Source organism: Typopeltis vanoorti, chromosome 11 (genome assembly GCF_054136105.1).
Source record: "Typopeltis vanoorti isolate ZY-2024b chromosome 11, IOZ_Tvanoo_1.0, whole genome shotgun sequence".
Lineage (NCBI taxonomy): Eukaryota > Metazoa > Arthropoda > Arachnida > Uropygi > Thelyphonidae > Typopeltis > Typopeltis vanoorti.
In genome coordinates this window covers 23,915,878-23,942,021 of record NC_143559.1, presented here as the reverse complement: position 1 = coordinate 23,942,021, position 26,144 = coordinate 23,915,878, and the positions used below count along the sequence as shown (strand labels likewise).

Sequence of the window (26,144 nt, the reverse complement as noted above, 5' to 3'; positions counted from 1 at the left end):
TGCTTCCATGTTGTTAGTTACGTGTCAAATGAGCGGGATAGCTTATAAAGACGATACATTTCTAGATGGTAATTCAGAAACACAAGCTCTTTTTACCTTTGGAGGGATATCATATGGGACGGAGGACCTATTATCATAAAAAATATAAAAATAAATCAGCTAACGCCTCTTATTCTCTTATAAAGAGTAGGGTAGGCGAGGACTTTATACCCTATCTAGCTTTTGGAGACTGAGTAGGCAGTTCAATCACCACCGGCAGCCAATCAAAGATAGCTGGCACATATTTATCACTAAATACAGCAGCCACCGATGAAGAGGCTTGCAAACAGTGCTGCCATCTCTTGGTAACTAATCCTAACAAGATATATCGCTGTCTGGAATAATGTCGGTACTACGGTCGATTTTTTTGAATTTATGGGATAAAAAACCCGCTTGCCCGTGCCAGAGATCGACTAACTCGAGAATCGGGCGAAGAAAGGATTAGAAAAAGTTAATCCGGGGACTAGACTTGAACTTAAGTCTGACTTCAAGCGACAAAGCGCAGAAGACGCAAGCTCCACAGGTCTCGGATTTATTATCAAGATTATTAATTATTTTTTCTATGTTCTGATGAAAGGAGGCATACTGTGGATGATTTGTGGACTAGTAAGGTAAGATTTATTTTGGTCGTCTAAACAGAGTTAGAGGAGTAGACTGGAGAAAACAAGAGGTCTGCTATATCTTTCCGAGCTGTTGAGATTACTTCAACAGGAGAGAGAGAGGAAGATGAACAATAGTAGGACAGAATTTCTGTCGAAGTAGCTTTAGCAAGAGGAGAAAAAATGCTCAGCTCCTATTTGGGTAGGAGTCAAAGTTAGTGCATTTCGTTCTTTTGTCCCCGTCCCCAGTTGTTATGGGCTGAGGCTGAAGATTTCAGGTTGCCATTGAGTTTATGCTTCATGTTCGATTTTTTAGTTTGGACTGCTTTCCCAGATTTATTTTGATAGCAAGGCTTGGATAACGGTCGAGAAGTATGAGTGTAAGGAGAAATATAGGCACTCATCCCAGAAAGAATAATTTTAGTTTTTAGAATAGATAAGTGCTTGTATTATGATAGCGGAATCAACAATCACACAATGGAAAAGAAGCAGAGAAATCCTGAAAATCATCCCATTTGGCACCACTGTAGTGCCAGAGGATATGAGGTTGGAATGGCTGAGAGAAGGCGATCTGTAGAAAAAGGAGCACGGAGAAGGTTATGGCTAGAGTTGCCTAGAAGAGAGCTAATGCCAATGGCCTATACGGAAGGTATGCTGGTTGATAAAATGTCCAGGGTATTGGGAGGATGATACGGATTTTCTGGAAATTAGGTAGGTAGGTAGATTAACCATTTGCGTTAGATCATTACGGACATCAAAGAATTCAGTGTGGTCCTTTTTAGTGCATTAAGGTTATTTACTTATAAATTATTTATTTACTTATAAATCAAGATGATTGGTTTAAGAGAATTTCGAACTGTGTCTAAAGTTTTTTTCAACATATTCAAAAAAGGGTGACCTTTTTCAGTAAAAGTATTTTTTCTTCATATACTCCTATACATTTTTACTGAGAATATTTTAACTTATGGGTTTTCTTTCAGAAATCTGTTTATTCTATTTAGCTTTAAAAGTAGTTCAATGGCATCAGGTAATCAGATAATCATGCCTCAGTAAACTTGAATTTTATGACCTGTCTGATAAACTGAGAGTTATTAAAATTTCATATACTTGAACCGAGTGAAGGAAATTAGTTACTATAAACATGCCGAACAGTGTACTCTTCTTCAAGAACTCGATATCACTGACAACGAGCAATAAATAAGTAGTCATTTTTTTATACTTATCCGTTCCGTTACATAGCAAAATACATACGGTATGGTGCAAAAAAAAAAATGCTGAACTTCGCCCCCACCCCTTCAATACACGCGGTATGAAATATAGCATTCGAATGCATGCATATTAATAGAAGAGCACGTGTAGAGTCTACGCCATTACATTGAGCTGTAGCAATGGGTAAAGACATTTATTGTTGAGCATTATTTTCCTTCGTAGAAGTCGTCCAAGCCAACGACATGTTTGTGAGCAGTTTGTTCGTCGTTTCCGTAAGCGCGCGCCAAGCAACAGTTTCATCATTTCCTTAATCGAGAGGTTCCGACGTACTTGGAGTGTTCTGCCGTAATGCAAAGGGCATTCGTGGAAGACCACGGACTGTTAACACAAACGAGAATCACGGTTGTGTGCTAGAGCAAGTGTTGTAAGTAGTCTCCGAAACGCACTCAACACCGAACAGCGATAAAACTTGGGATACCGAGGCGGACACTGCAGAGAATCCTAAAAAAACTGTGTGCTTTTCGTACATCACTCAGGATGGTCAGTGTTTAATAGTAACGAATTACGCTGCACGCGTGCTGGCCAATGTCTATGAAGACCCGTCCTTCCACCATAATGTCTTGTTCTTGGACGACAAAGCGTATTTCCATCTAAGTGATCATGTAAATGATGAACCTACAGGTTTCTTGGTTTTTAGGGACCTGAATTTGTCCAAGGGAAACCTCTGCACAGTGAGGTCACCGCATGGTGTGCGGTTTCCGGCCATGATATAACTGGGCCCTACCTGATTGAAGAGGGTGGTGTAACTGTGACCTTGAATAGCGAAGTTACAGCGAGACGTGTCCGGACAATTCACCGCGGAGAAATAAATCGTAGGGAAAATTCATCATGAGAAAAATTCATCGCGCGAACTATTGAATTCAGAAAAAATTCGCTGAAATTGTTATTGCTAGAAAATTGAAATGATACTGCATTGATACCGATATATAAAAAGTAAATGCAGTGCGAGATAAATTTCACAAAATAAAATTTTATTATGTATCTATGTATTAGTCCGTCCGTTTAGCCAAGTGGCTGTTTGTTTCATAACCATATGCCTGGGAAAGGATTGTTCTGGGTTCGAATCCCGTCGCTGACGTGAGGAGCTTAGGGTCTTTCTCAGATTTAGCCAAGTTAGCCAGTTTTGGGCGACGACTGCAGGGCTTTTCTCCCTAGTTTATGTGGGGTTTTTTCCTCCCGCAAGCAGGCAAACCGGCCTTGAGAACATAACGCTTCTACAGACATAGGATACACCGGAAGGCATAGTGCCAACCACCTTATCCTCATATAACGGTTGCAGTTATAAGGAATAGAAACTCTCGACACGTAGAGGTAAAAGAGGGATCATCTATGTATTAGTTATTTAGATTTTCATAATTTTTTTTATTCTTATACAGTGAAAGTAATATTTTATTGTTATTGATTGGTGAGTTTCCTAACTTCTGTTTCGTCTTAAAATGTTATAAATATTCTTTCTTACTTTGATACTACAGATTCTGTTGATGGAATATTAATATTTACAAAATTATAACCGCAACCGTTACACGAGGATAAGATGATTGGTCCTATGCCACCCAGTGTATCCTATGTCTGTAGAAGCGTTATGTTCTCAGGTCTGATTTGATTGCTTGTGGCAGGAAAAACCCCACATAAACTGGGGAGAAAACCCTGTAGTCCTCGCCCAAAACTGGCTAACTTGGCTATGTGTGAGAAAGATCATAAGCTCTTCATGTCAGCGACGGGATTCGAACCCAGGACACTCCTTTCCCAGGCATATGGTTGTGAAGCAACGAGCCACTGGGAAAACCGCGCGGACTAATACATAGATAATAATAAAATTATACTTTATTATTATTATTATTATATCACACCTCCAGGGAGTCCAAAGGCTCATCGAGGGAAGGCATCAACTCTACAATCTCAATACTCCACCAACCTTCATCATCTAACACCAACGCCATTTACCGCCGACTACCACCACAAGTGCTTTCACAGACAATCAGAAACATCCATGTCCACGGCGGGATTCGAACAAGCGGCCTTTGGGCTGGAGAGCGGATACGCTAACCACTCGGCCAACCAGGCTGGCATTTACTACATTTACTTTTTATACATCGGTATCAATGCAGTTCATTTCAATGTTCTAGCGAATAAAGTTTTCAGCGATCAATAGTTCGTGCGATGAATTGTCCGTGAACCACAGCGAGAATGTGTTTGGTTCCGTTCAGGATCTGCAGAGGATGTGTCGCACAAAAAGAATTCCATTTCGCGCACAGGTATTCCAACAGGGTGGACCAACTTGTCACACATCACGTGGTTCTAGAACCTATTCATCAGAACACTTACCCGGATGGTTCATTTCGAGGTTCACAGAATTCCCGTACCCTTCACGTACGGGAATTCTGTGATCATCTCACATCACTTGATGCCTTCGTTTGGGGTATGTTGAAGGAATGGACATTCCACCATGACCCGCCTTCAAACCTTGATGAACCATGGGATAAAATTACACCATATGCCCAGTAGATATCCCAACGTTTGTTCTCCAGGATGACCGAGAACTTTCGCATGCACTACGAAACCTGTCTTGAAAGACAACTGCTCATTTCGAGCACATAATCTACCATAGTTAATGGTAGATTATGTGCTCGAAATGAGTCGAATTGGTGGAATCTTGGTCGAATAAATGCTTTATTCGACCAAGATTCCACCAATAGTTGTGGATGTACATTATTACCATGTGTAAACATATTTCTTTGTTAATAAACCCGTTTACTCCACAAAACATATATCATATGTCTGTGGAGTACTGAAAGTACTGAATAGTTATTCAGTACTTTTTTTGAGCCATTCTGTATGATGAATGGTTCGTAGCGAGGTGATATCGGCTAATGAGAAAGTAAAAGAAAAACAACGAAAAAGATTCAGAGAATCACATGACTGTTCGTTTAGTACTGCAGATGATTTCATTCAGCAAATAAGAAGAAAACAAAGTAGATTTCAAATTAATCGATCAATAATTGGAAGGGTTCTTCTACTCTACCTATTGAGTCTACTTATGTAAGGTGAAATATAATTTAATACTTAAAATAAACCAAAGAATAGTTCTTGTACCAGAGATCCTAGAAAACTGAACTCACTCTACACTATAAGTATAGCGTGGCCACGAAGGAGATTAAACATTTAATAACTTATTTATTTATTAATTCTTTTTATTCTGTTTTGTTATCATTAAATGCAAAACATGGAGATTTCTTTTATTAGCTATGAAAAACCACATCATGTAAATACCTTCCATTTTCGGCTTCACAAAGGTGTGTCCTTTCTACGGCACGTTCTTCACGACAGCTATTAATGTGTCTGGCTGCCGCGGCCTAATTTTTGTACGAATGTTTTCCTTCAGCGGTTGGGATGTCTCGAACTTGTTCACATTCACCTTTTCTATCGGATAATCCCATAGGAGGAAGTGGGGAGCTGTCAGATCTGGAAAACATGATGGGCATTTAATTGCATCTTCCCGAAATTATCTGCTCGCCAAAAATGTGCCTTATGAGTTCCATTGTGGCTCCAGCAGCACTTCATTGTTGGGTTGTGAACTTTACCATGATTAATTTCCTTACAATACCTGGAAAAAGGAAAATGAAAAAAATTAATACTCAAAAACATTTTTTGCGTTTTAAACCGCTTTGTGACTAATGGCCACTCTGTATAATGTTAACTTTCATTTTAATTTCTATTTAATTAATATAATCAGTTCTGCTATATGAGTAAATTAAAATATTTATAATATATTAACTCGGTATTATTATTATTATTATTATTATTATTATTATTACATGTTCTCCCGGAAATTGCCACGGAGCATCTAAAAGACAACGTAATACAACTAAGCCAAAAAATTGGCGCTCCCATTGAATCAAAAGATATCCAGTCAGTACATCGGTTACTCACCAACAGCCCAACAAAAATTACATTTATAAAAGCTAGCAGGATTAAAAAACCAATAGTCAAGGATCTGAAAGGAGCCCACGACAATACCGCAATATACTGGTCCGAATACTTAACGCCATATTATCAGAAACTATTCTACCAAACAAGGTAAGTAAAAACAGAAAAAAATTACAAGTTTATATGGATAAGAGACAGCAAAATATTCCTCAAAAAGACACAAGACGCAAAACCAATCCAAATAAAATCCGTAGAAGACCTCAACAGGCTGCCACATTAAAAGGAATATTAACGACTCGTAAAGAAGGGAACATCACACCGAACTACATGAATGCAGACCATCAAGCAGATGTAATCACCCCGGAACATGATGAATGCCACATTCTGAAATCAATAACAGAATGGAAACAAGTGACTATCCCCAAAAAAGGACTATCTATTCTCCACATCAACATCAGAAGCATTCAGAAGTACTGGCTGACCCTGCAAGCTTATCTGAAAGAAGATATAGACAATATAGACATTTTAATACTGACTGAAGTATCTACGACAAACGAAGAGGCAACCATCTACCAAATGCCACACTTCCAACATCACAAACACTGCAGACAAACTAAACGAGCTGTGGTATAATAATATTTACCAAACATAAACTAGAAGTAACAGAAATAAACTATAAATTAGAATACACAGAAACCATTTTCATCGAAATTAAAAACTTCTAACAAGAAAACTCACTGATATTAAAAGCAATATACAGACCACCCAACTTAAGCTCCACACATTTTCTAGATGAACTAAACAGATGGCTTTCAGCCACGAAAGAAGGTCCATACAGTCGTCTACACGAGAAGAGATAGTCGGAAATACAACACCCTCATCCTGTATTACCATATAACTATACGGGTCCCTCCAAACAGCCACACAGCAGCCTTCATAACATGCAAACTGGAAGACCATTATATCACAGCATTACAGTTCCACACTGAACCAGAACCCATAAAACTCACTGAGACTACAAAACAGTATTATAGCATTCTAAACGAAACAATAGTAAGCGACGAAATCAGAAAAACAGACTGGATGCAGATAGCATCCTTAGACTCTGCTGAAACTGCATATAATAATCTGAAACTTTCATTTAATAAAATATATAAAAGCATTAACAAAAATGAAAATATGCTACCAAACGAAACAGACTCCATGGATAACAGACAACATATTAACAGACATACAAAGAAAAGATGCTCTATGGAAACAACTTAATAAGTCGCCAAATAATATCGCTTTACAAGCTAAATACAAAAGAAAACGGAATCTCCTAACAACACAGATTAGAACGGCAAAAAAATACTACAGCAACAAATTAACAACAGTTCAGAACGACATAAAGGAAACTTGGCACCTGATTAATGTAAGGCTGGCAAAATACACAGAACCACTAGCTCAGAAACAATAAAACACAGCTTTGCTTGCGACCACAAATCCCTCAAACAGTTGGCAAACAACTTTAATCAGCACTTTGTGAATTCTGTCCAAAAACTACAAGAAACAACCTTTCCTCACACAAACGAACATTCTCCACTAGGTCCACGAGAAACCCGGTCGATTTGGTTCCCCACAGTAACAAAAGAAGAACTATCACTGACAATTCAACAAATTAACCCTAACAAAGGATAGGGGATAGACAGAATCAGACCAAAAGACATCAAGAAACACTCAACCACATATGTCCAGTTATACAAAAACTGTTAAACTAACAGTGTTTGTATCACTGGACATATCTGATAAACTGAACCGTGTATGAAATCTTCGAAACGAGACATATACCTGGAACACTAAAGACTGCAATAATCACATCATACACAAACAATGCAAAAGAAACATAAGTAATTACAGACCCATCGCCAAGTTGTCTATAAGCAACCAAATCATAGAGCGCATCGTGCATTGCAAACTCTCCACATACGTTGAAAAAATTTCAAATCATACCCAAATAAGGGTATGATTTGAAACAATATAGCTTTCAAAAAAATAAAGGTACAGCAACACACCTGGAAGATTTCACAGACCTAATAAAAGCTGCATTGGATAAACACAAAATAACATTAGTTGTATTCACTGACCCAACAAAAGCATTTGACAAACTAACACACAAAACCTTGTTAACGAAACTAACGCATATCGGAATCAGAGGTCGTCTACTTCAGTAGTTTAAAGCATACATGAAAAACAGGAAGCACATCACATGTATAGGATCAGCGTACAGCAAAGAGGTACCGGTAACCTGTGGAGTACCGCAAGGAGCTGTCCTGTCTCCCATTCTATTTAACATATACACACACGACATAAACCATCTTCCCCTAAAAAGTAAAATCTTCCAGTACGCAGACGACACGGCCATAGTATCCATTCACAATAACGCAAATATCACTTACACAAATATGCAACACGACATCAATCAAATCAATAACTGGTTAACCGAAAACGGAAAATATATAAACCCTGAAAAAACAAAGCTAATGATATTCAAAAACCCCCAAACCCTGCTCACAGAAACTAAATATCTTACTATCCGACATTCATCCTCCTACACACAAAGTGCTGACCCTAAAATGACAACCATCACACAGGTGAAAACAACACGCTATCTCGGACTTCATTTCGATGCTGATCAAAGTTGGATAGCCATAAAAACTACCTACACACACTAAGTTTCATAAAGATACTAATCTTTAACATTATGTGAAAACATTTTAAGATACGCAATCACATCATATGCATTCTGCGCAGACTACAGACTTAACAGGTTACAATGGTTGCAAGATAAAATGGTAAAACTGATATTCTGGGAACAACCCACACTTATGCAGGCAGCACGGACAGAACACAAAATAAAGGTGACACACACTTATGACACTACACAGTCATGTTAAAACATTACTACAGCCCAACCTACAGAGTAACCAGAACAACATATCAGTCAACAAACTTCATAATATAAAAGTACAACAATTAGTACAGCAAAGCCATCCGAAATTTCTATGTACCTGACATGATAAACAAACTGCCGTTCGACGACAGAAACCTAGGGACATACAGAGAGCTGAAACAGGTACTATATAAATATAAATATCATAGCAAGAATGAAAATTAGAGAAATTCCTGTTTCTGTCTCCCTCCCTCCCTATCGCACGCACGCACGCACACACACACACACACACACACACACACACACACACACACACACACACACACACACACACACACACACACACACACACACACACACACACACACACACAACTACTACTACAAGGACACAAACAAACACACCATGTCCAAATCCAACCCTACTTGCAAAAAAAAGTTAAACTGCGTAATAGCAGTTGAAGTCTTCCAAGCATGCACCAACAAACAGTAAAATCAACACCTGGCTTGCAACCAGTATAGAAACATAACCACGAAACCACCACCATCTATTATCTTCCTCAGATAAGCTCTGCAAAGCTTCGCGGAAGAAATAAGAAATGCCTCCCAAAGAAACAATTATAATTAGAATTATCATTAATTAGAATTCCACATTATTCCACAACAACTAAAAACTTCAATAATTACTCCAATTTACAATCATGGTAAAAGAAACGATACTCAGAACTACAGACCAATAGCTAACTTCCCAGTCATCTCAAATATTCTAGCATAAATAACACACACCAGACTACAGAACTATTTACAGAAGTACAACATCATCTCACAAAACCCATACGGCTTTCAGAAAACAAAAAGCACCATCACATTATTAGAAGACATCGCCGACGCAATAAAAAAAACTTTTGATAAAAACAAGTACGCCGTCCTTATACTGATTGAATTAATCAAAGCATTTGACACCCTTGAACATGACATACTACTCACCAAACTATACTCAATAGGTATAAGAAGAACACTGCATAAATGGTTCAGGAACCCTCTCAAACAGAACACAAGTAACAAAAATAGATACATGTCGCAGCAGGGGTATACAAGCAAAATACGGTGTCCCTCAAGGCGCCATATTATCATCCACTCTATTCAACATATACATTAACGATGTTCATAACAAATCCATAAGTAGTCAAATATTTCAGTACACAGATGACACCACACAACTAGCAATCCACACAGACATCAACACGGCTCTCTGCAAAGCACAACAAGACCTAAATAAAATCACAACATACTTCTACCAAAACGCAATTGTAATCAATCAATGGTTGTGGATTATCAACATCTGTTGATAATACACAACCATTGATTGATAATATATTATCAATATATGTAGATAATATATTATACATGTTGATAATACATGTCGATAATACACAACCCAAGAATCATGCGCCCCGCATCACTATCAATACACTGTCACACATACCACTGCATTAACAAAAAAAAACCTGTCAATGCCCCGAAATCAAACCGGTAACACATGCAAAATACTGTGGTCTCTACACTACAGAGATTGCCATCTTATATGGACAAAACATATAGAATACCTACATACCAAACTCCGGATCATCGCAGCAAAACTCTTTCAAGTAAAAGACATTATTCCATCCAACATAAAAAAACTCCTATATCACGGTATCTGCGAATCCCTACTCAGATATGGTATAACAGTCTATGCAAACACATCAAACAGCCACCTAACAAAATTAGAAATATTATATAGGAAAATTGTGTCAACAGTGATTTGAACACCTTACATACAACAACGAATATCCGACCAGCACATGGCAATACACAGAATCCTGAACATTAAAAATCTGAAACACTACATAATACTACTAAGAAATTACTTCAACATCACCTAGCGAAACGATAGAAACACATATCGTATAACACGACTTACAACAACTCTCTACATCCCTACATCCTCCAACAACTCATGCGGTTCTTTTGTAAGATCACATCAGATATTCACGCTACTCAACAACCTACCAAGAAATTTAAAACACATAGATAACTACAGAACATTAAAACACGAACGCTGAAAATTATTCCAACAAAGTTAATATACCATTAATACTAATATACACATGACAAATCACCAATGCCTCCAATGGTGATTTGTCATGTGTATATGACAAATCACCATTGCATCCAATGCCTACATCCCATCCATAAACAGTAATAACAACATAAATAGTGAAGGCTAATCCCACTCTCTTCATAAAAGCTAATCCAAGCTTCGAAGTAGGCGGGATTAATACGCCTCATTCATCCACACGTAATCCTCATAATCAAAGGCTGCAAATTATGTTACAAAACAGTCAGTACAGTGTATTATAATAATGAAGATACAGATATTAAAAAAAGTATATGAATTTGTATCCAAATAAAAAACACTGAAAAGAAATAATGTGCCGTAAACTGCGTACAGTATAATGTATGGAGCATCAAGTGTAATGTTCATTAATTGTAAATATGTAAATACTACAATGAAAATAGAAAAATTTTTATTTATACATAATATGTAAACACAAAAAAAATCTGTAATAATCATATGTATGTAATTTATCTGAGACATTATTATTATTATTATTAATCGAATGTCACAGCCGGGATATACAAATAAAACCCGGTGTTCCTCAAGGTGCCATATTATCACCCACTCTATTCAACATATACATAACGATGTTCATAACATATCCATAAGAAGTCAAATATTTCAGTATGCAGATGACACTGCACTACTAGCAATCCACACAGACATCAACACGGCTCTCTGCAAAGCACAAGACCTAAATGAAATCACAACATTCTTCCACCAAAACGCAATTCTAATCAACGGCACCAAAACACAGATGTTGATAATACACAACCCAAGAATCATAGCCCCGCATCACTACCGATACATTGTCACACATACCGCTACATTAACAACAAAAATACCTGCCAATGTCCCGAAATCAAACCTGTAACACACGCAAAATATCTAGGTCTCTATATAGATTGCCACCTTAAATGGACAAAACATATAGAATACCTACACACCAAACTCCGGATCATCGCAGCAAAACTCTTCCAAGTAAAAGACATTATTCCATCTAACATAAAAATAATCCCATATCACGGTATCTGCGAATCCCTACTCAGATACAGAATAACAGTCTATACAAACACATCAAACAGCCACCTAACAAAATTAGAAATATTACACAGGAAAATCGTGTCAACAGTGATCTGGACGCCTCACACGCAACAACTAATATCCGACCAGCACATGGCGACACACAGAATACTGAGCATTAAAAACCTGAAACACTACATGATATTAACAAGGAATTACTTCAACATCACCTATCGAAACAACAGAGACACATATAGTATAACACGACCTACAAAAACTCTCTACATCCCTATATCCTTCAACAATTCATACGGTTCTTTTGTGAAATCACATCAGATACCCACGCAACTCAATAACCTTCCAAGAAATTTAAAACATATAGATAACTACAGAACATTAAAACACGAACTCTGGAAAATATACCAACAAAGTTAATATACCATTAACACTAATAAACACATCACAAATCATCAACATCCAATACATAAACAGTAACAACAACATAAATAGTGATGCCTAAATCCCACTCTCTTCACAAAAACTAACCCAAGCTTACTCAACTACACGTAATCCTTATAACCAAAGAAGCAGATTTTTTATATATGCATGTATTTAATCTATCTGAGCCATAATAAAATGTTAAAAATTATAATTAATGTATATGCAAATGTAATATAAATGTATATAAATATATGCAGCATGTACTTGTAAAATGTAAACTTTAACATGTAATCCCATTTCTTTGTGCAACTGTGAACAATAGTAAATTATTATTGTAGTATTATTTATATTAATAATATCCGAATTATGCTGTTACATCAGTTGCACATTATGCATATTACAACGATATAAATTAGAATTTGTTCTTTAGTCACATCAAAGAAAATGTATTACTATTGCTTAAATTTTATAATATATGTATGTAATTTATTTGAGACATAATAAAGTGTTAAAAATTATTATTATTATTATCCATTATTCCAAAATTCCGTGTAATCTTCATTGTTGTATTAGAAGTCTCATGTTGTAAATATATCTGCAAAAAAGTATTATTATCAAAATTTTAATTGAAATTCAAGGTAGAAAATGAATCACATATGCAGCACTCAGTGCTGAATTTTGTAAAAATTACAAGCTGGAATGTCACTAAAGATGATTATTGTAATTGTGTAGATATTTTAGAAATCAATAAAAAAAATTTAAAAAAAATTGTGTATATGTATATAGGCTGTATAAAAAGAAGCTATGATATTGATACAGAAACAAAATGCATATTTATATTAAAAAAAAGCACCGTACTCTACATTTTGTGCTGAACAGAAATTGTAATAGTATGCTTTATTGTATATTTGAAAATACCCTGTATTATGATAAACAAAATGTCATTACAGTTAAAAAAAATTTTTTTTTTAATTATTGATGTTAAACAAATTTATATATTATTCATATGGATGATCATATTATGTATGTATGTATATATATCATCATATTTTGTCAAACTTTAAAAAAAAAACTTTAAATTGCAACACTTAGTTTACAATGCAATGTTAACTTAACAATAGTACACTTAAATTATTGTGGTATTATAATTGTAACTAATAATACGTGAATTATCCTGTTACAGCTTTGCACACTATGCATAATGATATTAATTAGAAATTGTTCTGGAAACACATGAAAGAATATTTCTTAAATTCTATATCACATGTATGCAGTTTATCAGAGACAAAATAAAGTATTAAACTACTAAACTATTAAAAAAAAATATTATCTCCAAGTATGGTCAATTAATGACAAGACAGCTTCGTTTTCTAAGCGTACTAATGACTCAGCATTGCATATGACTCTTAGCAACAGATTTGAATAGAAAAAATTTATTCGTGCAAGAGAGGATGCTTTATGTCTAATTCGCGAATAAATGAATGAATGAATAATAACATTACTATTTCGTTCATGAATTGCAGTGTCACACTTCAGTTGTATGTTAAAACTCAGAGATGCTACATCTTATTAATATATGCTATTAGTTGCGATGTGTTATACACATTACAACATTAGGGAGTCGCGTCGCATGAAAAAAAAAAGAACTAGATATGATACTTCAGTAGAAGTTTTTTTTAATAGTGCACTGCGTTTCAGAGTATGCGTATTAACTGAAATTCGCAAAAGAAATTAAAAATTTTTGATTATTTTTCTGAATAATTTTTTGAAAAATTTTTCAATAAATTGATTAATTGATTTTTTAATTGTTCCACAGTACTTCACACTTAAGTTAATTATACGTACATTCACATTCTAAAATAATGACAGCATTCAATCTGTTCATTACTTATTATCTTGAGTAGTTGCGTCTTCCAACAGAAAAAAAAAATCCTATTCTCAAAATCTATATCAGCAGCCTTCTATTTCTGGTTTTTATTTATAATGCTCGGAATGCGAAAATCTGAAAGTTGTTCTAATGTCCATCGCTAACCATATTCATTCACATAAAAAAAAGAAGGAGGGGGGGGGAAGAACTCATCCTCAATTTTTGCTTAAACTGGAGATCCAATAGAGAGCCATTCAATCCAGCGTCTATGATGTTTATTTATGATATGAAAGAGGAACATACTTTCATGGGGATTAACTGTATAAATAAAATTGAAATAATGTCTGTGTGTTCGGGCATCACATAGAAAAGGGTTAAATATATAATCTTAGGCAACGTGGTTATTTTGCATATGTCATCTTAAATTCAAATGACATTGGAACACATGATTTAAGCACCTTTCTCACGATTAGGCTTAACCGATTTTCATTTTAAACTACATATGCTTAGTACCTATTTTTCATTCTTATTGATATACTCTAATAGTAATAGTGGTAACAGGCTCATTGGCAGAGAAATCCCCGGAGTCCTTCCAGTACTGTTTTTCACATGAGCAACTAAATGCAGCTTGTTGCAGAATGAGTAGCAATAAAGATCTTCACATTATGAGTCCAGCAAGGAGAAGGTTTTTGACATACCTGAGACCGTATAATAATTTAGCTATAATGGAAACGAAATATTTTTATTAATTGGTCCATATTATTATGAACTCACTGTTAGAATTCTGGATATTTCAGCTTGTGCGCAATAATAATTGTCGAAACAAGTGAAAGCTGAGAACAATTGCATCAGAAACGTTTTGCAAAAACTATTCGCCAGGTGTGTTTATGCATATACGCCTTTTCAAAGGGTATAAATGAATATTTCATAATCATCCTGAACTGAAATTAAACTACAAGTACAATAGAGCCTGCTTAAAGTAACGTATATGTTCTCTGTTGTTGTTTAAAATTTGATTATTTTCTAAGTGTGATTATACAAATACTCTTTCGTAAAACAGTACAAAGACGTTTCACACTCATTTCCAATTTACGCGGAAACTAAAGGTACAGTATAAGAACAGCTAATTTTATGATTTTTTTTTTTTTAAAGAAAGAGTTACACCCAATATGTGGCAAACGTATGGACACCTGTATCGGAAATACTATATGGAACACAACTTCGCTATATATACTCTTCTACAAAAGCAGTACAATGAATGTTTGGTGTTCGTATTAGTAAGTTCGAAGAGAAATGACAACAAGGCGACTGATTAAGAACTAGAGGATAACAGTCTCGTAAGTTTTTTCTAACTCATGTTTATTTTATTTTATTTTACATCTCAAGAATAATTTGCTTGATCCATAGAATCAAAGCTCTCCAATTGTTACAGTTTTCCATTATGAAACAATCAATATAATTCAATTCAAACATTAATCCAACACATCCAACCCCCAGACTCTTACGGAATTATGTTTTTTCTCTTTTTTTTTTGTGGAAATACTGGTTTCACTATTTAGTAGCTGTTAAAATATAGTCATTTATGTTCTCAGTGATATATATATGCTTTATTCCCTATAACACCTCGCTTTTTCAAAAAAATAAATTTCATTTATAAGAATTTATTTTCTTTTATGATACATATTCAGTGGAAAAACAGCTTTATATGTTACTATATTTTATTTTATGCAGTTCTCACCCAAGGTTTTTCTGTAAACTTACAGTACATTCGTTCTGTGGATGTGTTAAGCCCTTTTTATATATTTTTTTAAAAATTAGTTTTATATTTTTTATGTTTGGAAACCCTTCTCTGGAGACCAAGCAAAGTTTTCAAGGCACCTCAGGTCTCCAATAAGTGGGATGGTGGTCTCACACCGGGTGATGAAATTAATCTCTCGCCTAAAGAAAATCACAAACATCCACACCCATTAGACAGATTCGAATCCGCAGCCTATTGATTAGAGGGGGGGGTGATAACTACCCTGCAGTTTAAACCAACATAGTAAACTTTTTTTTTTTTTTTTTACATTAGAAAATAAATGTGTTTCTGAGGAATTGCGTTATCTTATTAATAAATATACTTTAACTGAATTAATTCATAGACTTCAATGGTATTACACATGCAGTATGAACCACAATGAAAAAAAGGAGTAAAAATTGTTTAATGCTACTTGTTTCCAACGCTCTATGTCGTATGTCGTAAGGAATAAAATATTATAATTTGAAAATCGTATAGTAACAGATTCATTTCTAGTACATAAACTGACATGGACAGAATTGTCGTTAAATTAATAGTGCATATCGTGCTGCGATTTGAAACACGTGGCCCAGTGTTGAGCTACACTATTTTATGTCTATCAAAGCCTAGTTGCCAGCTTTTTTGTCAACTCCAGTTGGTTTAAAACAAGGCCTTCATTTAGTGTGTTGTCATGGCACAAAAGAACGCATCTGACCTAAACGGCTGCAAGCTCCCCATATCTCGTTTAAATTTCATGCACATTAGGGATATCTATTTATTTGTTTATAAAAATGAGTTAAGCAGAAAATATATTTGTAGTTTTGGCAAAAGATTCGACTTTCAGTTTAAAAATTAATAGCGTCATTAGACCAGTGGGGTTATTTACTTGTTATAAGTTCACTTAACTTGAACCCAGATTACAGGTTGATTGATTGGTTGGATTGAATTCCGACTGTAATAACTAAAGCGATGAGATTAGCATAGTATGTTTCTGTTGACTGCGCGCGCAAGTGCGTGCGTGCGCGTGCGTGAATTAAGAATTTTTGTTATTATTTGAATTTTTTTATTTACTGTTTTTTTTACCCAATTCGAAAATCTTGCTATAGTCTAGAGCAGAGTTTCGAATTCTGTAAACGTGGAACATTTCAAGTCACTTCATTCCTACAATAAACAAGCTAGTGGTTTAACATTGGATAATGAATTTCAACTTCCACCAAAAATCATTCAAGAACGTCCACACCCATCGCGAATTTAAACCTTCCCTCTCCCTACCAAGCTTGGTAGGGAGAGGGAAGAATTTGTGTAAGCTGCACCTACATAATTATATTATGTAGTTCTTAAGACATATTTCTTAGTAATATCACTTGAAATGTTTTCCATCTTTGACCCATGTCTTTCAGACCAATACATCAAAGATGGAAAACATTTCAAGTGATATTACTAAGAAATATGTCTTAAGAACTACATAATATAATTATTTCGCACTATTTTTCCAATTCAGTCAAGTTCTCGGTGAAGTCCAGAGGTGCAGCTTATACAAATTCTTCTCTCTCTCTCTCTCTCTATCTATCTAGCTTGGTAGGGAGAGGGAAGGTTTAAATTCGCGGTGGGTGTGGACGTTCTTGAATGATTTTTGGTGGAAGTTGAAATTCATTATCCAATGTTAAACCACTAGCTTGTTTATTGGAGGAATGAAGTGACTTGAAATGTTCCACGTTTACAGAATTCGAAACTCTGCTCTAGACTAGAGCAGGTTTCCGAATTAGGTAAAAAAACCCAATAAATATAAAAAATAAAAATAATAACAAAAATTCTTAATTCACACACGTTACCAACATATTATATAAGTTTACAACTTGCAAATGTACTTTATAGGTAGAAATATAAAATTTAAATTATATTGCTTCGGTTGATGTCATAAAGATCCTTTCTTCCTTCCTGGTCTGTAGACTTACTCTTCACTTGTGCGGGAATTCGAAACCAGTTCCGAAATAGGATGGTTAATTGTTATTCCTGTACTGTCCTATGCATGTCTATTGCGTGTGTTCTTTCAGCCGGTTTGCCTGTTTTGAGGGACGAAAAATCCGAGTTTTTGGGAGGAAAAAAAACCGTCTGCATTTGAACGAGACCAGCTAACTCACTATTTGAGTTAACTTATTCAAATGAACTGATAAAGGTTCTTCACGTTGTATACAAGATTTGAAACCTAGGGTTTTTCATTAAAAGGGCCTGTCTAAACCAACCGAGCTACTGAGGCGTTCGAAAAGATAAGTTATAATTAAGACCGGCTTCTGTGAGCTAATATTTCGCTTATTTTGTCATGAACAATATAAGTTTATTTAACAATAAGAAATTCTAACAAGTCGGAATCAATTGCGCAGGTGTTATGTCTTCAGATGATATGTGTTGTCTAGTCATTTGCAATGCTAAGCATGATGAAAAACCCTGAATGACAACGCTTTTTATGTAAGTTGTAAGTTGAGCACAAGTTACATTATATCGTCAGAATGTCCAAGAAAGGGTTACCGCTATCCATTTTAAAAAATTAAGTGGAGATAAAGAAGGGTGAAAAGTAAGCCAGAAACATTTTTCAGGAAATATCTCGGAAAACAGCCCCGAGCAAAACTCTCACAGTTTTTCTGGGGGTTATGACGACAAAATGTCTATATTGTTCAACTAGTTATTCAATGAGAACAGCTGAACAACACCGAAATAAAGTTTGCTTTAGGACAGTGCTTTCCATTCATGTTAAGCGATTTGTTGGGCCATTAAGTCATGTTATCTACTACAACTGAGGGGTTTACCTCAATTTTCGAAACAACTGCTGCACATACTTTCTAGTTTTCATATATATTTAATACGGCACCTATGCGGCTTATTCAATTATTGCTTTTAAAGATACACGTTTATATTTTATCAACATAAAAGTTCTTTTTTTTTTCTCTGAAGTAAAGATACGGCAAGTCGCTTATTTTATCGTGAGCATTCTTTCTTAACATAAAGATTATGAACCCCTACCTAATTTAATGGCTTAGGAAACAGATTGTTTTGGAGAGAAAAGACTAACATTATTCTTATTCAGTCCCAGAATAGCACACACTCCATTAGCGGCTTAGGAAAGAGATTACTCAAATCGTAATAATGATAATAATAATCAAAATTATACACAGACCGTGGAAACGATTGAGAAACTGTCTCATACCCTTTCTTTCCGACATTCCTTTATCATACTACGGCTAAGTATTTATATAGTTGGTGTTATGTTTCCCCTTATCTTCCGTGCATTATAATGGTAATTATTACTGTTTAAGCTATTTCTAAACACAGTGTCTGGAATATGAAAAGTAAAATGCCGTGCATAATTTCATTACTTATTGAGAACTTAGCTATTAGATTTTTATCAAATATTTTGTTTCTTTAACATGCAGGAAAAATATGATATCGTATAAAGCGCTTATATCTGTTGGGATCTGGGTAAATGTATTGACGATGTTTATCTGGATTCATATGGTGATGAAATCCACTTACATGTCTAACGAGATTCCGAAAGACTCTTCATTGAGGTAAGCGAAACTTTCCTACTGTATCAGATAATTTAATATATTTCTAAAATACTTCTGGTAGTTGAATATTTCTTTCCATCAGAATTACAGCTATCATTAGTACTAATTCTTATTCTAGTGTTATTTTGCATGGATACATTTCCTTCACTGAACTGATAAAACATTAATTAAACAAATCGCCTTGGTACCCACATATCTCCGGTATAAAGTTCACAATAAGAAACAATAAGAAGTTCACAATAGGAGAGTAGAAAAGATTTTCTGGCATCAAAATTCAATTTGTTTGGACTAATAAAAATAAAATCAAAACGCTATGAAAAGCTCTCTCTCTCTCTCTCTGTCACTCTCAGAGAGAGAGAGAGAGAGAGAGAGAGAGAGAAATTTTATTATTTCAGAGCGGATGTCATCAGGCCCTACGATACTGGCATGAAACAGTAAACGTGTTCTTTTCAGTTCCTTCTTAGCGAATGGCTAATTGCATGTCTCTGACTCATTTGTAAAAAACCTAAGTCGCTCTTCCTCTTCTTCTTTCAATATACATATATAAAAAACTAAGAGGATGAGAAGAAGCTGTTGCTGATATTTTAGCAATGCTTATTCCTTAAGTGTCTGTAATAACTGCTTTGGGTTCAGCAACTGCATATCCAATGTTCCAGGGTAAACGAACAGTATGTTCTATATCTACCCTTCATTTCCCAAGTTTTATCCCATATAACTTTCTCACTGGTTGCATGACTCATTGATGATATAAATTGGATTCAAGATTGTTTGTGCCTCTGAATTAGTCCGAACACGTTTAAGAGCTATGAGATTTGATGTGGTAGGGTATCTTTGAAATATATTCTATGCTCTCTCTCTTTCTCTGATTTAATTTTTTCTGGCTGCTTGATACTCAGGGTTTCACTTACGGCTTTGAACAGAATGGAAATCAAGATGATGTTTAGGAAATGCAGTTGTTGCTGCTCGGACAATACAATATGTTAACATACATCACATCACTGCTTCTCATAGGTGTTTGGCTGACTGCCTTAGTATTAAATTTTGCAAGATGCAAAACGCATTCCAAACAGCTTCGTCAGTTTCTGTGAGAGCTTGTGTATGAAAACATGGTTTCTGTGAGGATACGGTGCAAAGCACAGGGAAATTATCAGTTTCATTTAGGTTCTCTTAGACGTTTCACATGGGCAGTGGAAGAATTTAGTGGAACAGATTGCAATATCTATTGAAGAATACGAGAAATTACTCATGAAAGAATGCACTGCATCCATTATGTGTGTGAGAGAGAAGTCGTTATTGTCAAACATTCGCTCAACGATTCGGCCTCACCCATTTGTGTTGGCACTACCCTAAAGAGTATCACGTTCATTAAAATCGTCCATATTAAGTATGCGCAGAGGCATAAGCAATATTATGCCAAAGTAAATATGTGCAACATACTGTAGTACGATTTCCACAGTAGTGTTTAGGTGGACATGCTGAAAGGGGATATTGTTGCTCATAAGAACAGCGACTCCTGCTTGAGCAGGTCCATCTCCAGTCTGTCTTTACGGATAATAGTTTAACACCTTAAGGTAAGGTCCTCACTAGGTTTTAAATGTCTCCTGGAGAGGAGACTTTGTGTTTTTGCAGAAGGACAATGATATCGATATTTTGGCAGATTCTGCGAGTTCAACCGTCCCTATTCCTTTTTCTTTGTAGATTACTTACTTTCCAAGCGAGGACTTATTTTTGTCTGGCTTGTGTCTGCCATTTGATTTGGGAAGAATAAAAGGTCTGTGTCTATCTCTTTCTCTGGGAAAATGTTTAATACATATCGGATATGTATGGTCAGTTTTTGGGTTTAATTTACATTCAATAGATGCAGAGGTATCAATTGTTTTTATGGATGTGCCTGGAATTTTGTTTTTCAGATAACCACATAACTTTTCATTCTTCATCTCGTATATTATGTTTATTATTTCATTTTTAGACATTAGTTATAATGCAACATTTAAATAAATGCATACTTATATATAAGGAATTCTTCCATTATTTTACTTTTATTATATCGGGTATATTGTCTTCCACGTGAACATCTATTCATCCACCTTTCAACAATCTTATCCTCTTAAGTCGGGTGGATGTCCTTTTCATCCCTTATTGCAGCGCTTCCGAAACTGGACCGTGGGTTTTGTTGAGGGGGCCGTGAAACAATGAAAACAAATTAATAATGTTTTAAGACTAAGTAGTTTTTTTATCTTAAAAAAACGCATTTAATTTTTATTATTTATTATTTATTTTTTGTTATTTTTTATGTTTTAATGGGAAAAAATCACAGGTGTTGGTTCACAAATTTTGCTTCCTGCGTATTTCGGCGCTTAATGAATATTAGTAAATATATGCTTATTCATATAAGTTTAATTTCAAATCAGAAATCTAAGAATTGCAGTTTCAAATATTTCACCTGATATTGACTTTTTGTGTAGCAGTATTGAAACCCATCCATCACATAAAACTGTTATTAAAATTCTTTTATGTTTTTAATTCTTTCTTTATTACTAATTACGTTTCATGTGCTTGTACTGCAAATGTACAATAACAACATATCTATCTACATAAAAATATGAGATAATATGCCATGTCAAATGTGTATGTAAGATGCTAAAAATGTAATATTTGCATTTGATTTTTGCAATATTCGCTGCGTATGTTTTGTATTGAATATAAATACAATAAATATTATAATAATACGTCTATATTACGATTTTTTTTCGAGGGGGGCCGTGAAATATTTTAATTTTTCCAACGGGGACCCTGACATCCAGAAGTTTGGGAAGCACTGCCTTATTGCACTTTCTTGTTTCCTCCTTTCAAACAAAGTTTTCTTGCTATTTCGTACAATTTTCCAATACACCCAGTCTTTAAGACATCTTCTGTCAGAGTGCTCACATAATTTCTGACATCTGGGCAGTTCACTGAAATCTCTTTATACGTTTTAATGCTATTGGAAAGAAGGCAATCCGGTTAAGTGATGATCCGTCTCCTCACAGATTCATGTTAATGAGTTTCTCATAGATGTTTTTGTCTTATCTTTCTTTTATTGTAGGTATTTTCAATTCGGTATTTCAATTATTATAGGTGTCTTCAACCCTGCCGAACCACATCTCTTCTCCTCTTATGTTCCATTTACCTCTGCTCTATAGAACAGCTTTCTTTAAGTCGTTTTCCCTCTCCTCAAGAGATCTTACTTTCGTCTTCATCTCCTGCTCACACCTGACACTGTTGTTCCATACGTTTTGTAATTTCTTGTGTAAGGAGTCAATATGAGAAACATAAATAAAAATCTTAATCTCTAAAATTAAAAGCCCTAAAAGGTTTAATTCTTGAACGTTATGTATTCAAGTATATTATATCTATTTTTATGTTTAGACAACCAAATTATGAAAACCAATAATTGGAAATAGCTGTCAAATGCATGAAGGCTAAACGCACTTCTAATAAGAAGGCGAATATATGGGTTCTTGCGCTTAGGTCCTTTTAAATAATTATAACGAAGGTAACTCCAACGCAAGAGGTTTTATTCTCATAAGCTCTCGGGAAAATTTTGAATCTGACTAAAAATAAAAATTGATATAATATCATTTATATAACTAAAATTTATAAATTTTAAATTTTATATTATAAGTTTAACACATACAGGTAATATTTTATTTCAGATTAGTCTTTGTCTGTCCATTTTAACGCTTATTATACAGCGCCATATTCCCATATCGGCGACTTTTCGAAGTAAAATTTGTTTTACTTATGGTGGTAGATGCATAAAATGCATCTACACAGACGTAGCATTTGTAGCATTTAATATTCAGGTTTAAAAAGTTTAGTGTGGATGTTGGTATAGACTAGGGCGGTTAATACTATTAGTAGGCGTAGTGGTCTCTGTCACGGGCAAGTAACTTAATTTTGTGGACACCTAATTAGAATTCTGATAAAAAACGGAGAATCCTATCGTCACAGTGTATTATTGTTGTCAATTGTGTTCTTCTGGCTGATTTACCTGCTTGTCGGGATAAATGCTCGATAGATCCATTCCAACTTTTGTGGTTTGCATTCACAATAAGTGAGCCTCCGTAGCTCAGTCGGTATAGCGAAGCCCTTCGGTCAGAAAGACCTGGGGTTCGATTACTGTCCGTGACGCGAGGAACCTTTATCTGGTCTCTTTCGACTAAAGGTGAGTTAGCCGGTCTCATATGGAGGTAGGGGTTTTTTTTCACCTGGTAACTCGGGTTTTTCGTCCCTCAGAACAAGCAAACCGGCCCCGTGAACTTACACGGACTTACAGTCATAAATACATACTTAATTCCTCATTAGGTGGGCTCAACTAGTCCTAAGCGACAGTTGAGGAACGGGGGAGGAGCAACCCCACACGAATAAATTAAATCAATTCATATTAAGTACGTTTCTTTTTTCTTGCAGGTCGCATAGCCAACAAAATGACAGCAGTGAAGTGAAAGATATGCTGCTTACAGGTAAACATCATACTTTATTATTTCAGGACAGAAAGAAATTTATGTGTCGGTGAGTGGGTGCGTGAGAGAGAGAGAGAGAGAGAGAGAGAGAGAGAGAATAATCGCAATGTAGCTATTTAAATAATCACATGACAAACAAATACTTCTTTTGCAGAAATATCCGGAACTCAAGGAAAAGTTTACGAAATGCAGAATCGTATGAACACGGCACTCTATGAAATGGGATATTTCTTCTATCATCAATTTAACAAAATTCTATCTAAAGTCAACCGCTCATCTGATTTGCAAAACGAGATCGAATACGCTAGAAACTATGCTGATCAATTTCGAAGGTAACTGACATAATTTTAATCTTTTGTTGCAAAGAAAATATTTGTTATCACGAATCTGAAATATTCACTGATTCCCATCTATTTACAGGAAGTTCAATGGGTTCGGAAATAAATATTTAAATAATCATGCAAGCCTTCGAATCTAACAATCTACCTTAAATTGAAAAATTCGTTCCACTAATGGTGGAACGAATATTTTTACTTATCTTTTTTTATCACGTCCGATGTTCTTGTTTTCTGGTTATTTAAAATTAAGGTAAAATAAAATAAAGCTATAAGGCCAGAATATTATAGCTATTAATTGCGTGTGCTCTTCTGCCCAATTTGCATGTTTTGTAAACGAAAAACGAGTTTCCGGGAGAAAATGCCACTTCAACCCATGTATCAAACCGGCTATGAGTACTCGCCTTCAGTTAAAGAAAAAATAATAAAAACCTTATAAAGGTTCTTCGTGTCCTTGATTGCATTCCAACCCAGGTCTTTCTATCCAAAGACTATTATCGATACCGACTGATTTTACGAATGTTTTATCAGACACAAATGAAAATAAATATAGGCACCATAAAATAAATAAATAACAATAATGGACCAGTTTATGAAGTAAAGAAATTAATGCCAAGTAGGGGCCAAGGATTAATACGCTAAAAAATAAGAGATAAGTGAAAGGGCCATATTTTGCGATCTAATAATAAAGAGGATACTGTGAGGAAAAGTGAGTTAACAAATGTAACAAGAGGAGGATCAAGAACCAAGAAAACAGATATAATAGATAATTCAAAGACAGAAATTTAAAATCGCACAAAGAACGACATGAGAAAGCCACCCGAAGAGAAAAATGATGAACACTTACTAGTATTCTGAATGATACAACAAAAAAACGTTGATAATAAAAAGTACACATTCTGAATAGCATTTGCCCTCAATTGCCTATTATGGTGTCTTCTCTGATAAAATTTCAATAATTTACTAATCATATTTACCAACTGCTCACCACCTCACAAAAATGACATAAAAAGTCATGCTTGTTTATATGTGCACAAGTGCATTCTTTTCTTTAATATATTTAAATATATAAATATCATTGAAAAATAATAAACTAATCATAAGTGCTAAAATATGTAATAAGTTCAAGTAAAAAGCATTTTAGTCAAGATAAAATACTTTCTACATTTATATCTCCTCCTGAGAGTTTTATTTAATAAGGTTAAAACACCTTATGGTAACATGTTCTGGTAAAATACTTATAAGCTCTGAATTACTAAATCTTGGTAATTCTAGCCTGGCTCCCACTGATGAGACCTCAATAAAGGTCGAAACCGGTCTGGATAGTAGGCCCTTGCCTTTAATGCATAGCATCATACATCTCCTCAAGGAGATGGGCTTTACATTAAGGGTAAATATTAAGAATAGTGATCAGAACTTATTCCTCCTTTACCACGAGTTGCCTAGACTTGTACTACTTTACGGGTCACTCAGACTTGCATTACGTGCAGGCGCAAACTTGACTTGTTTGTCTGTTTGCTTACTTGGGAAATGGAGTAAAACCATACTTTAAAATGTATCATAAATCATTTTGATTTTAACATATACTTTCAATTAAATATATCCTGTATAAGTGCTGAGAAATACATTATTCCTAAATCTTGGGCAGCATTCCACAGTTATATATAAATAAATCTCAAACTACAGCCTAGCTTTAATTCTCATTTT

At 35.0% G+C, this 26,144-nt stretch overlaps 1 protein-coding gene across 1 annotated transcript in view; it reads left to right on the top strand.

Annotated features, from left to right (window-relative positions):
• Positions 1–1,115: 1,115 nt before the first annotated feature.
• LOC150101379 (alpha-(1,6)-fucosyltransferase-like) overlaps positions 1,116–26,144 on the top strand; it is a 63,249-nt gene continuing 38,220 nt past the window's right edge. Inside the window, exons 1-4 of the mRNA XM_090400786.1 lie at positions 1,116–1,287; positions 16,329–16,407; positions 19,463–19,597; positions 24,050–24,151. Coding sequence (XP_090256912.1) covers positions 1,116–1,287; positions 16,329–16,407; positions 19,463–19,597; positions 24,050–24,151 — 488 coding nt within the window. The remainder of the gene's footprint in view (positions 1,288–16,328; positions 16,408–19,462; positions 19,598–24,049; positions 24,152–26,144) is intronic.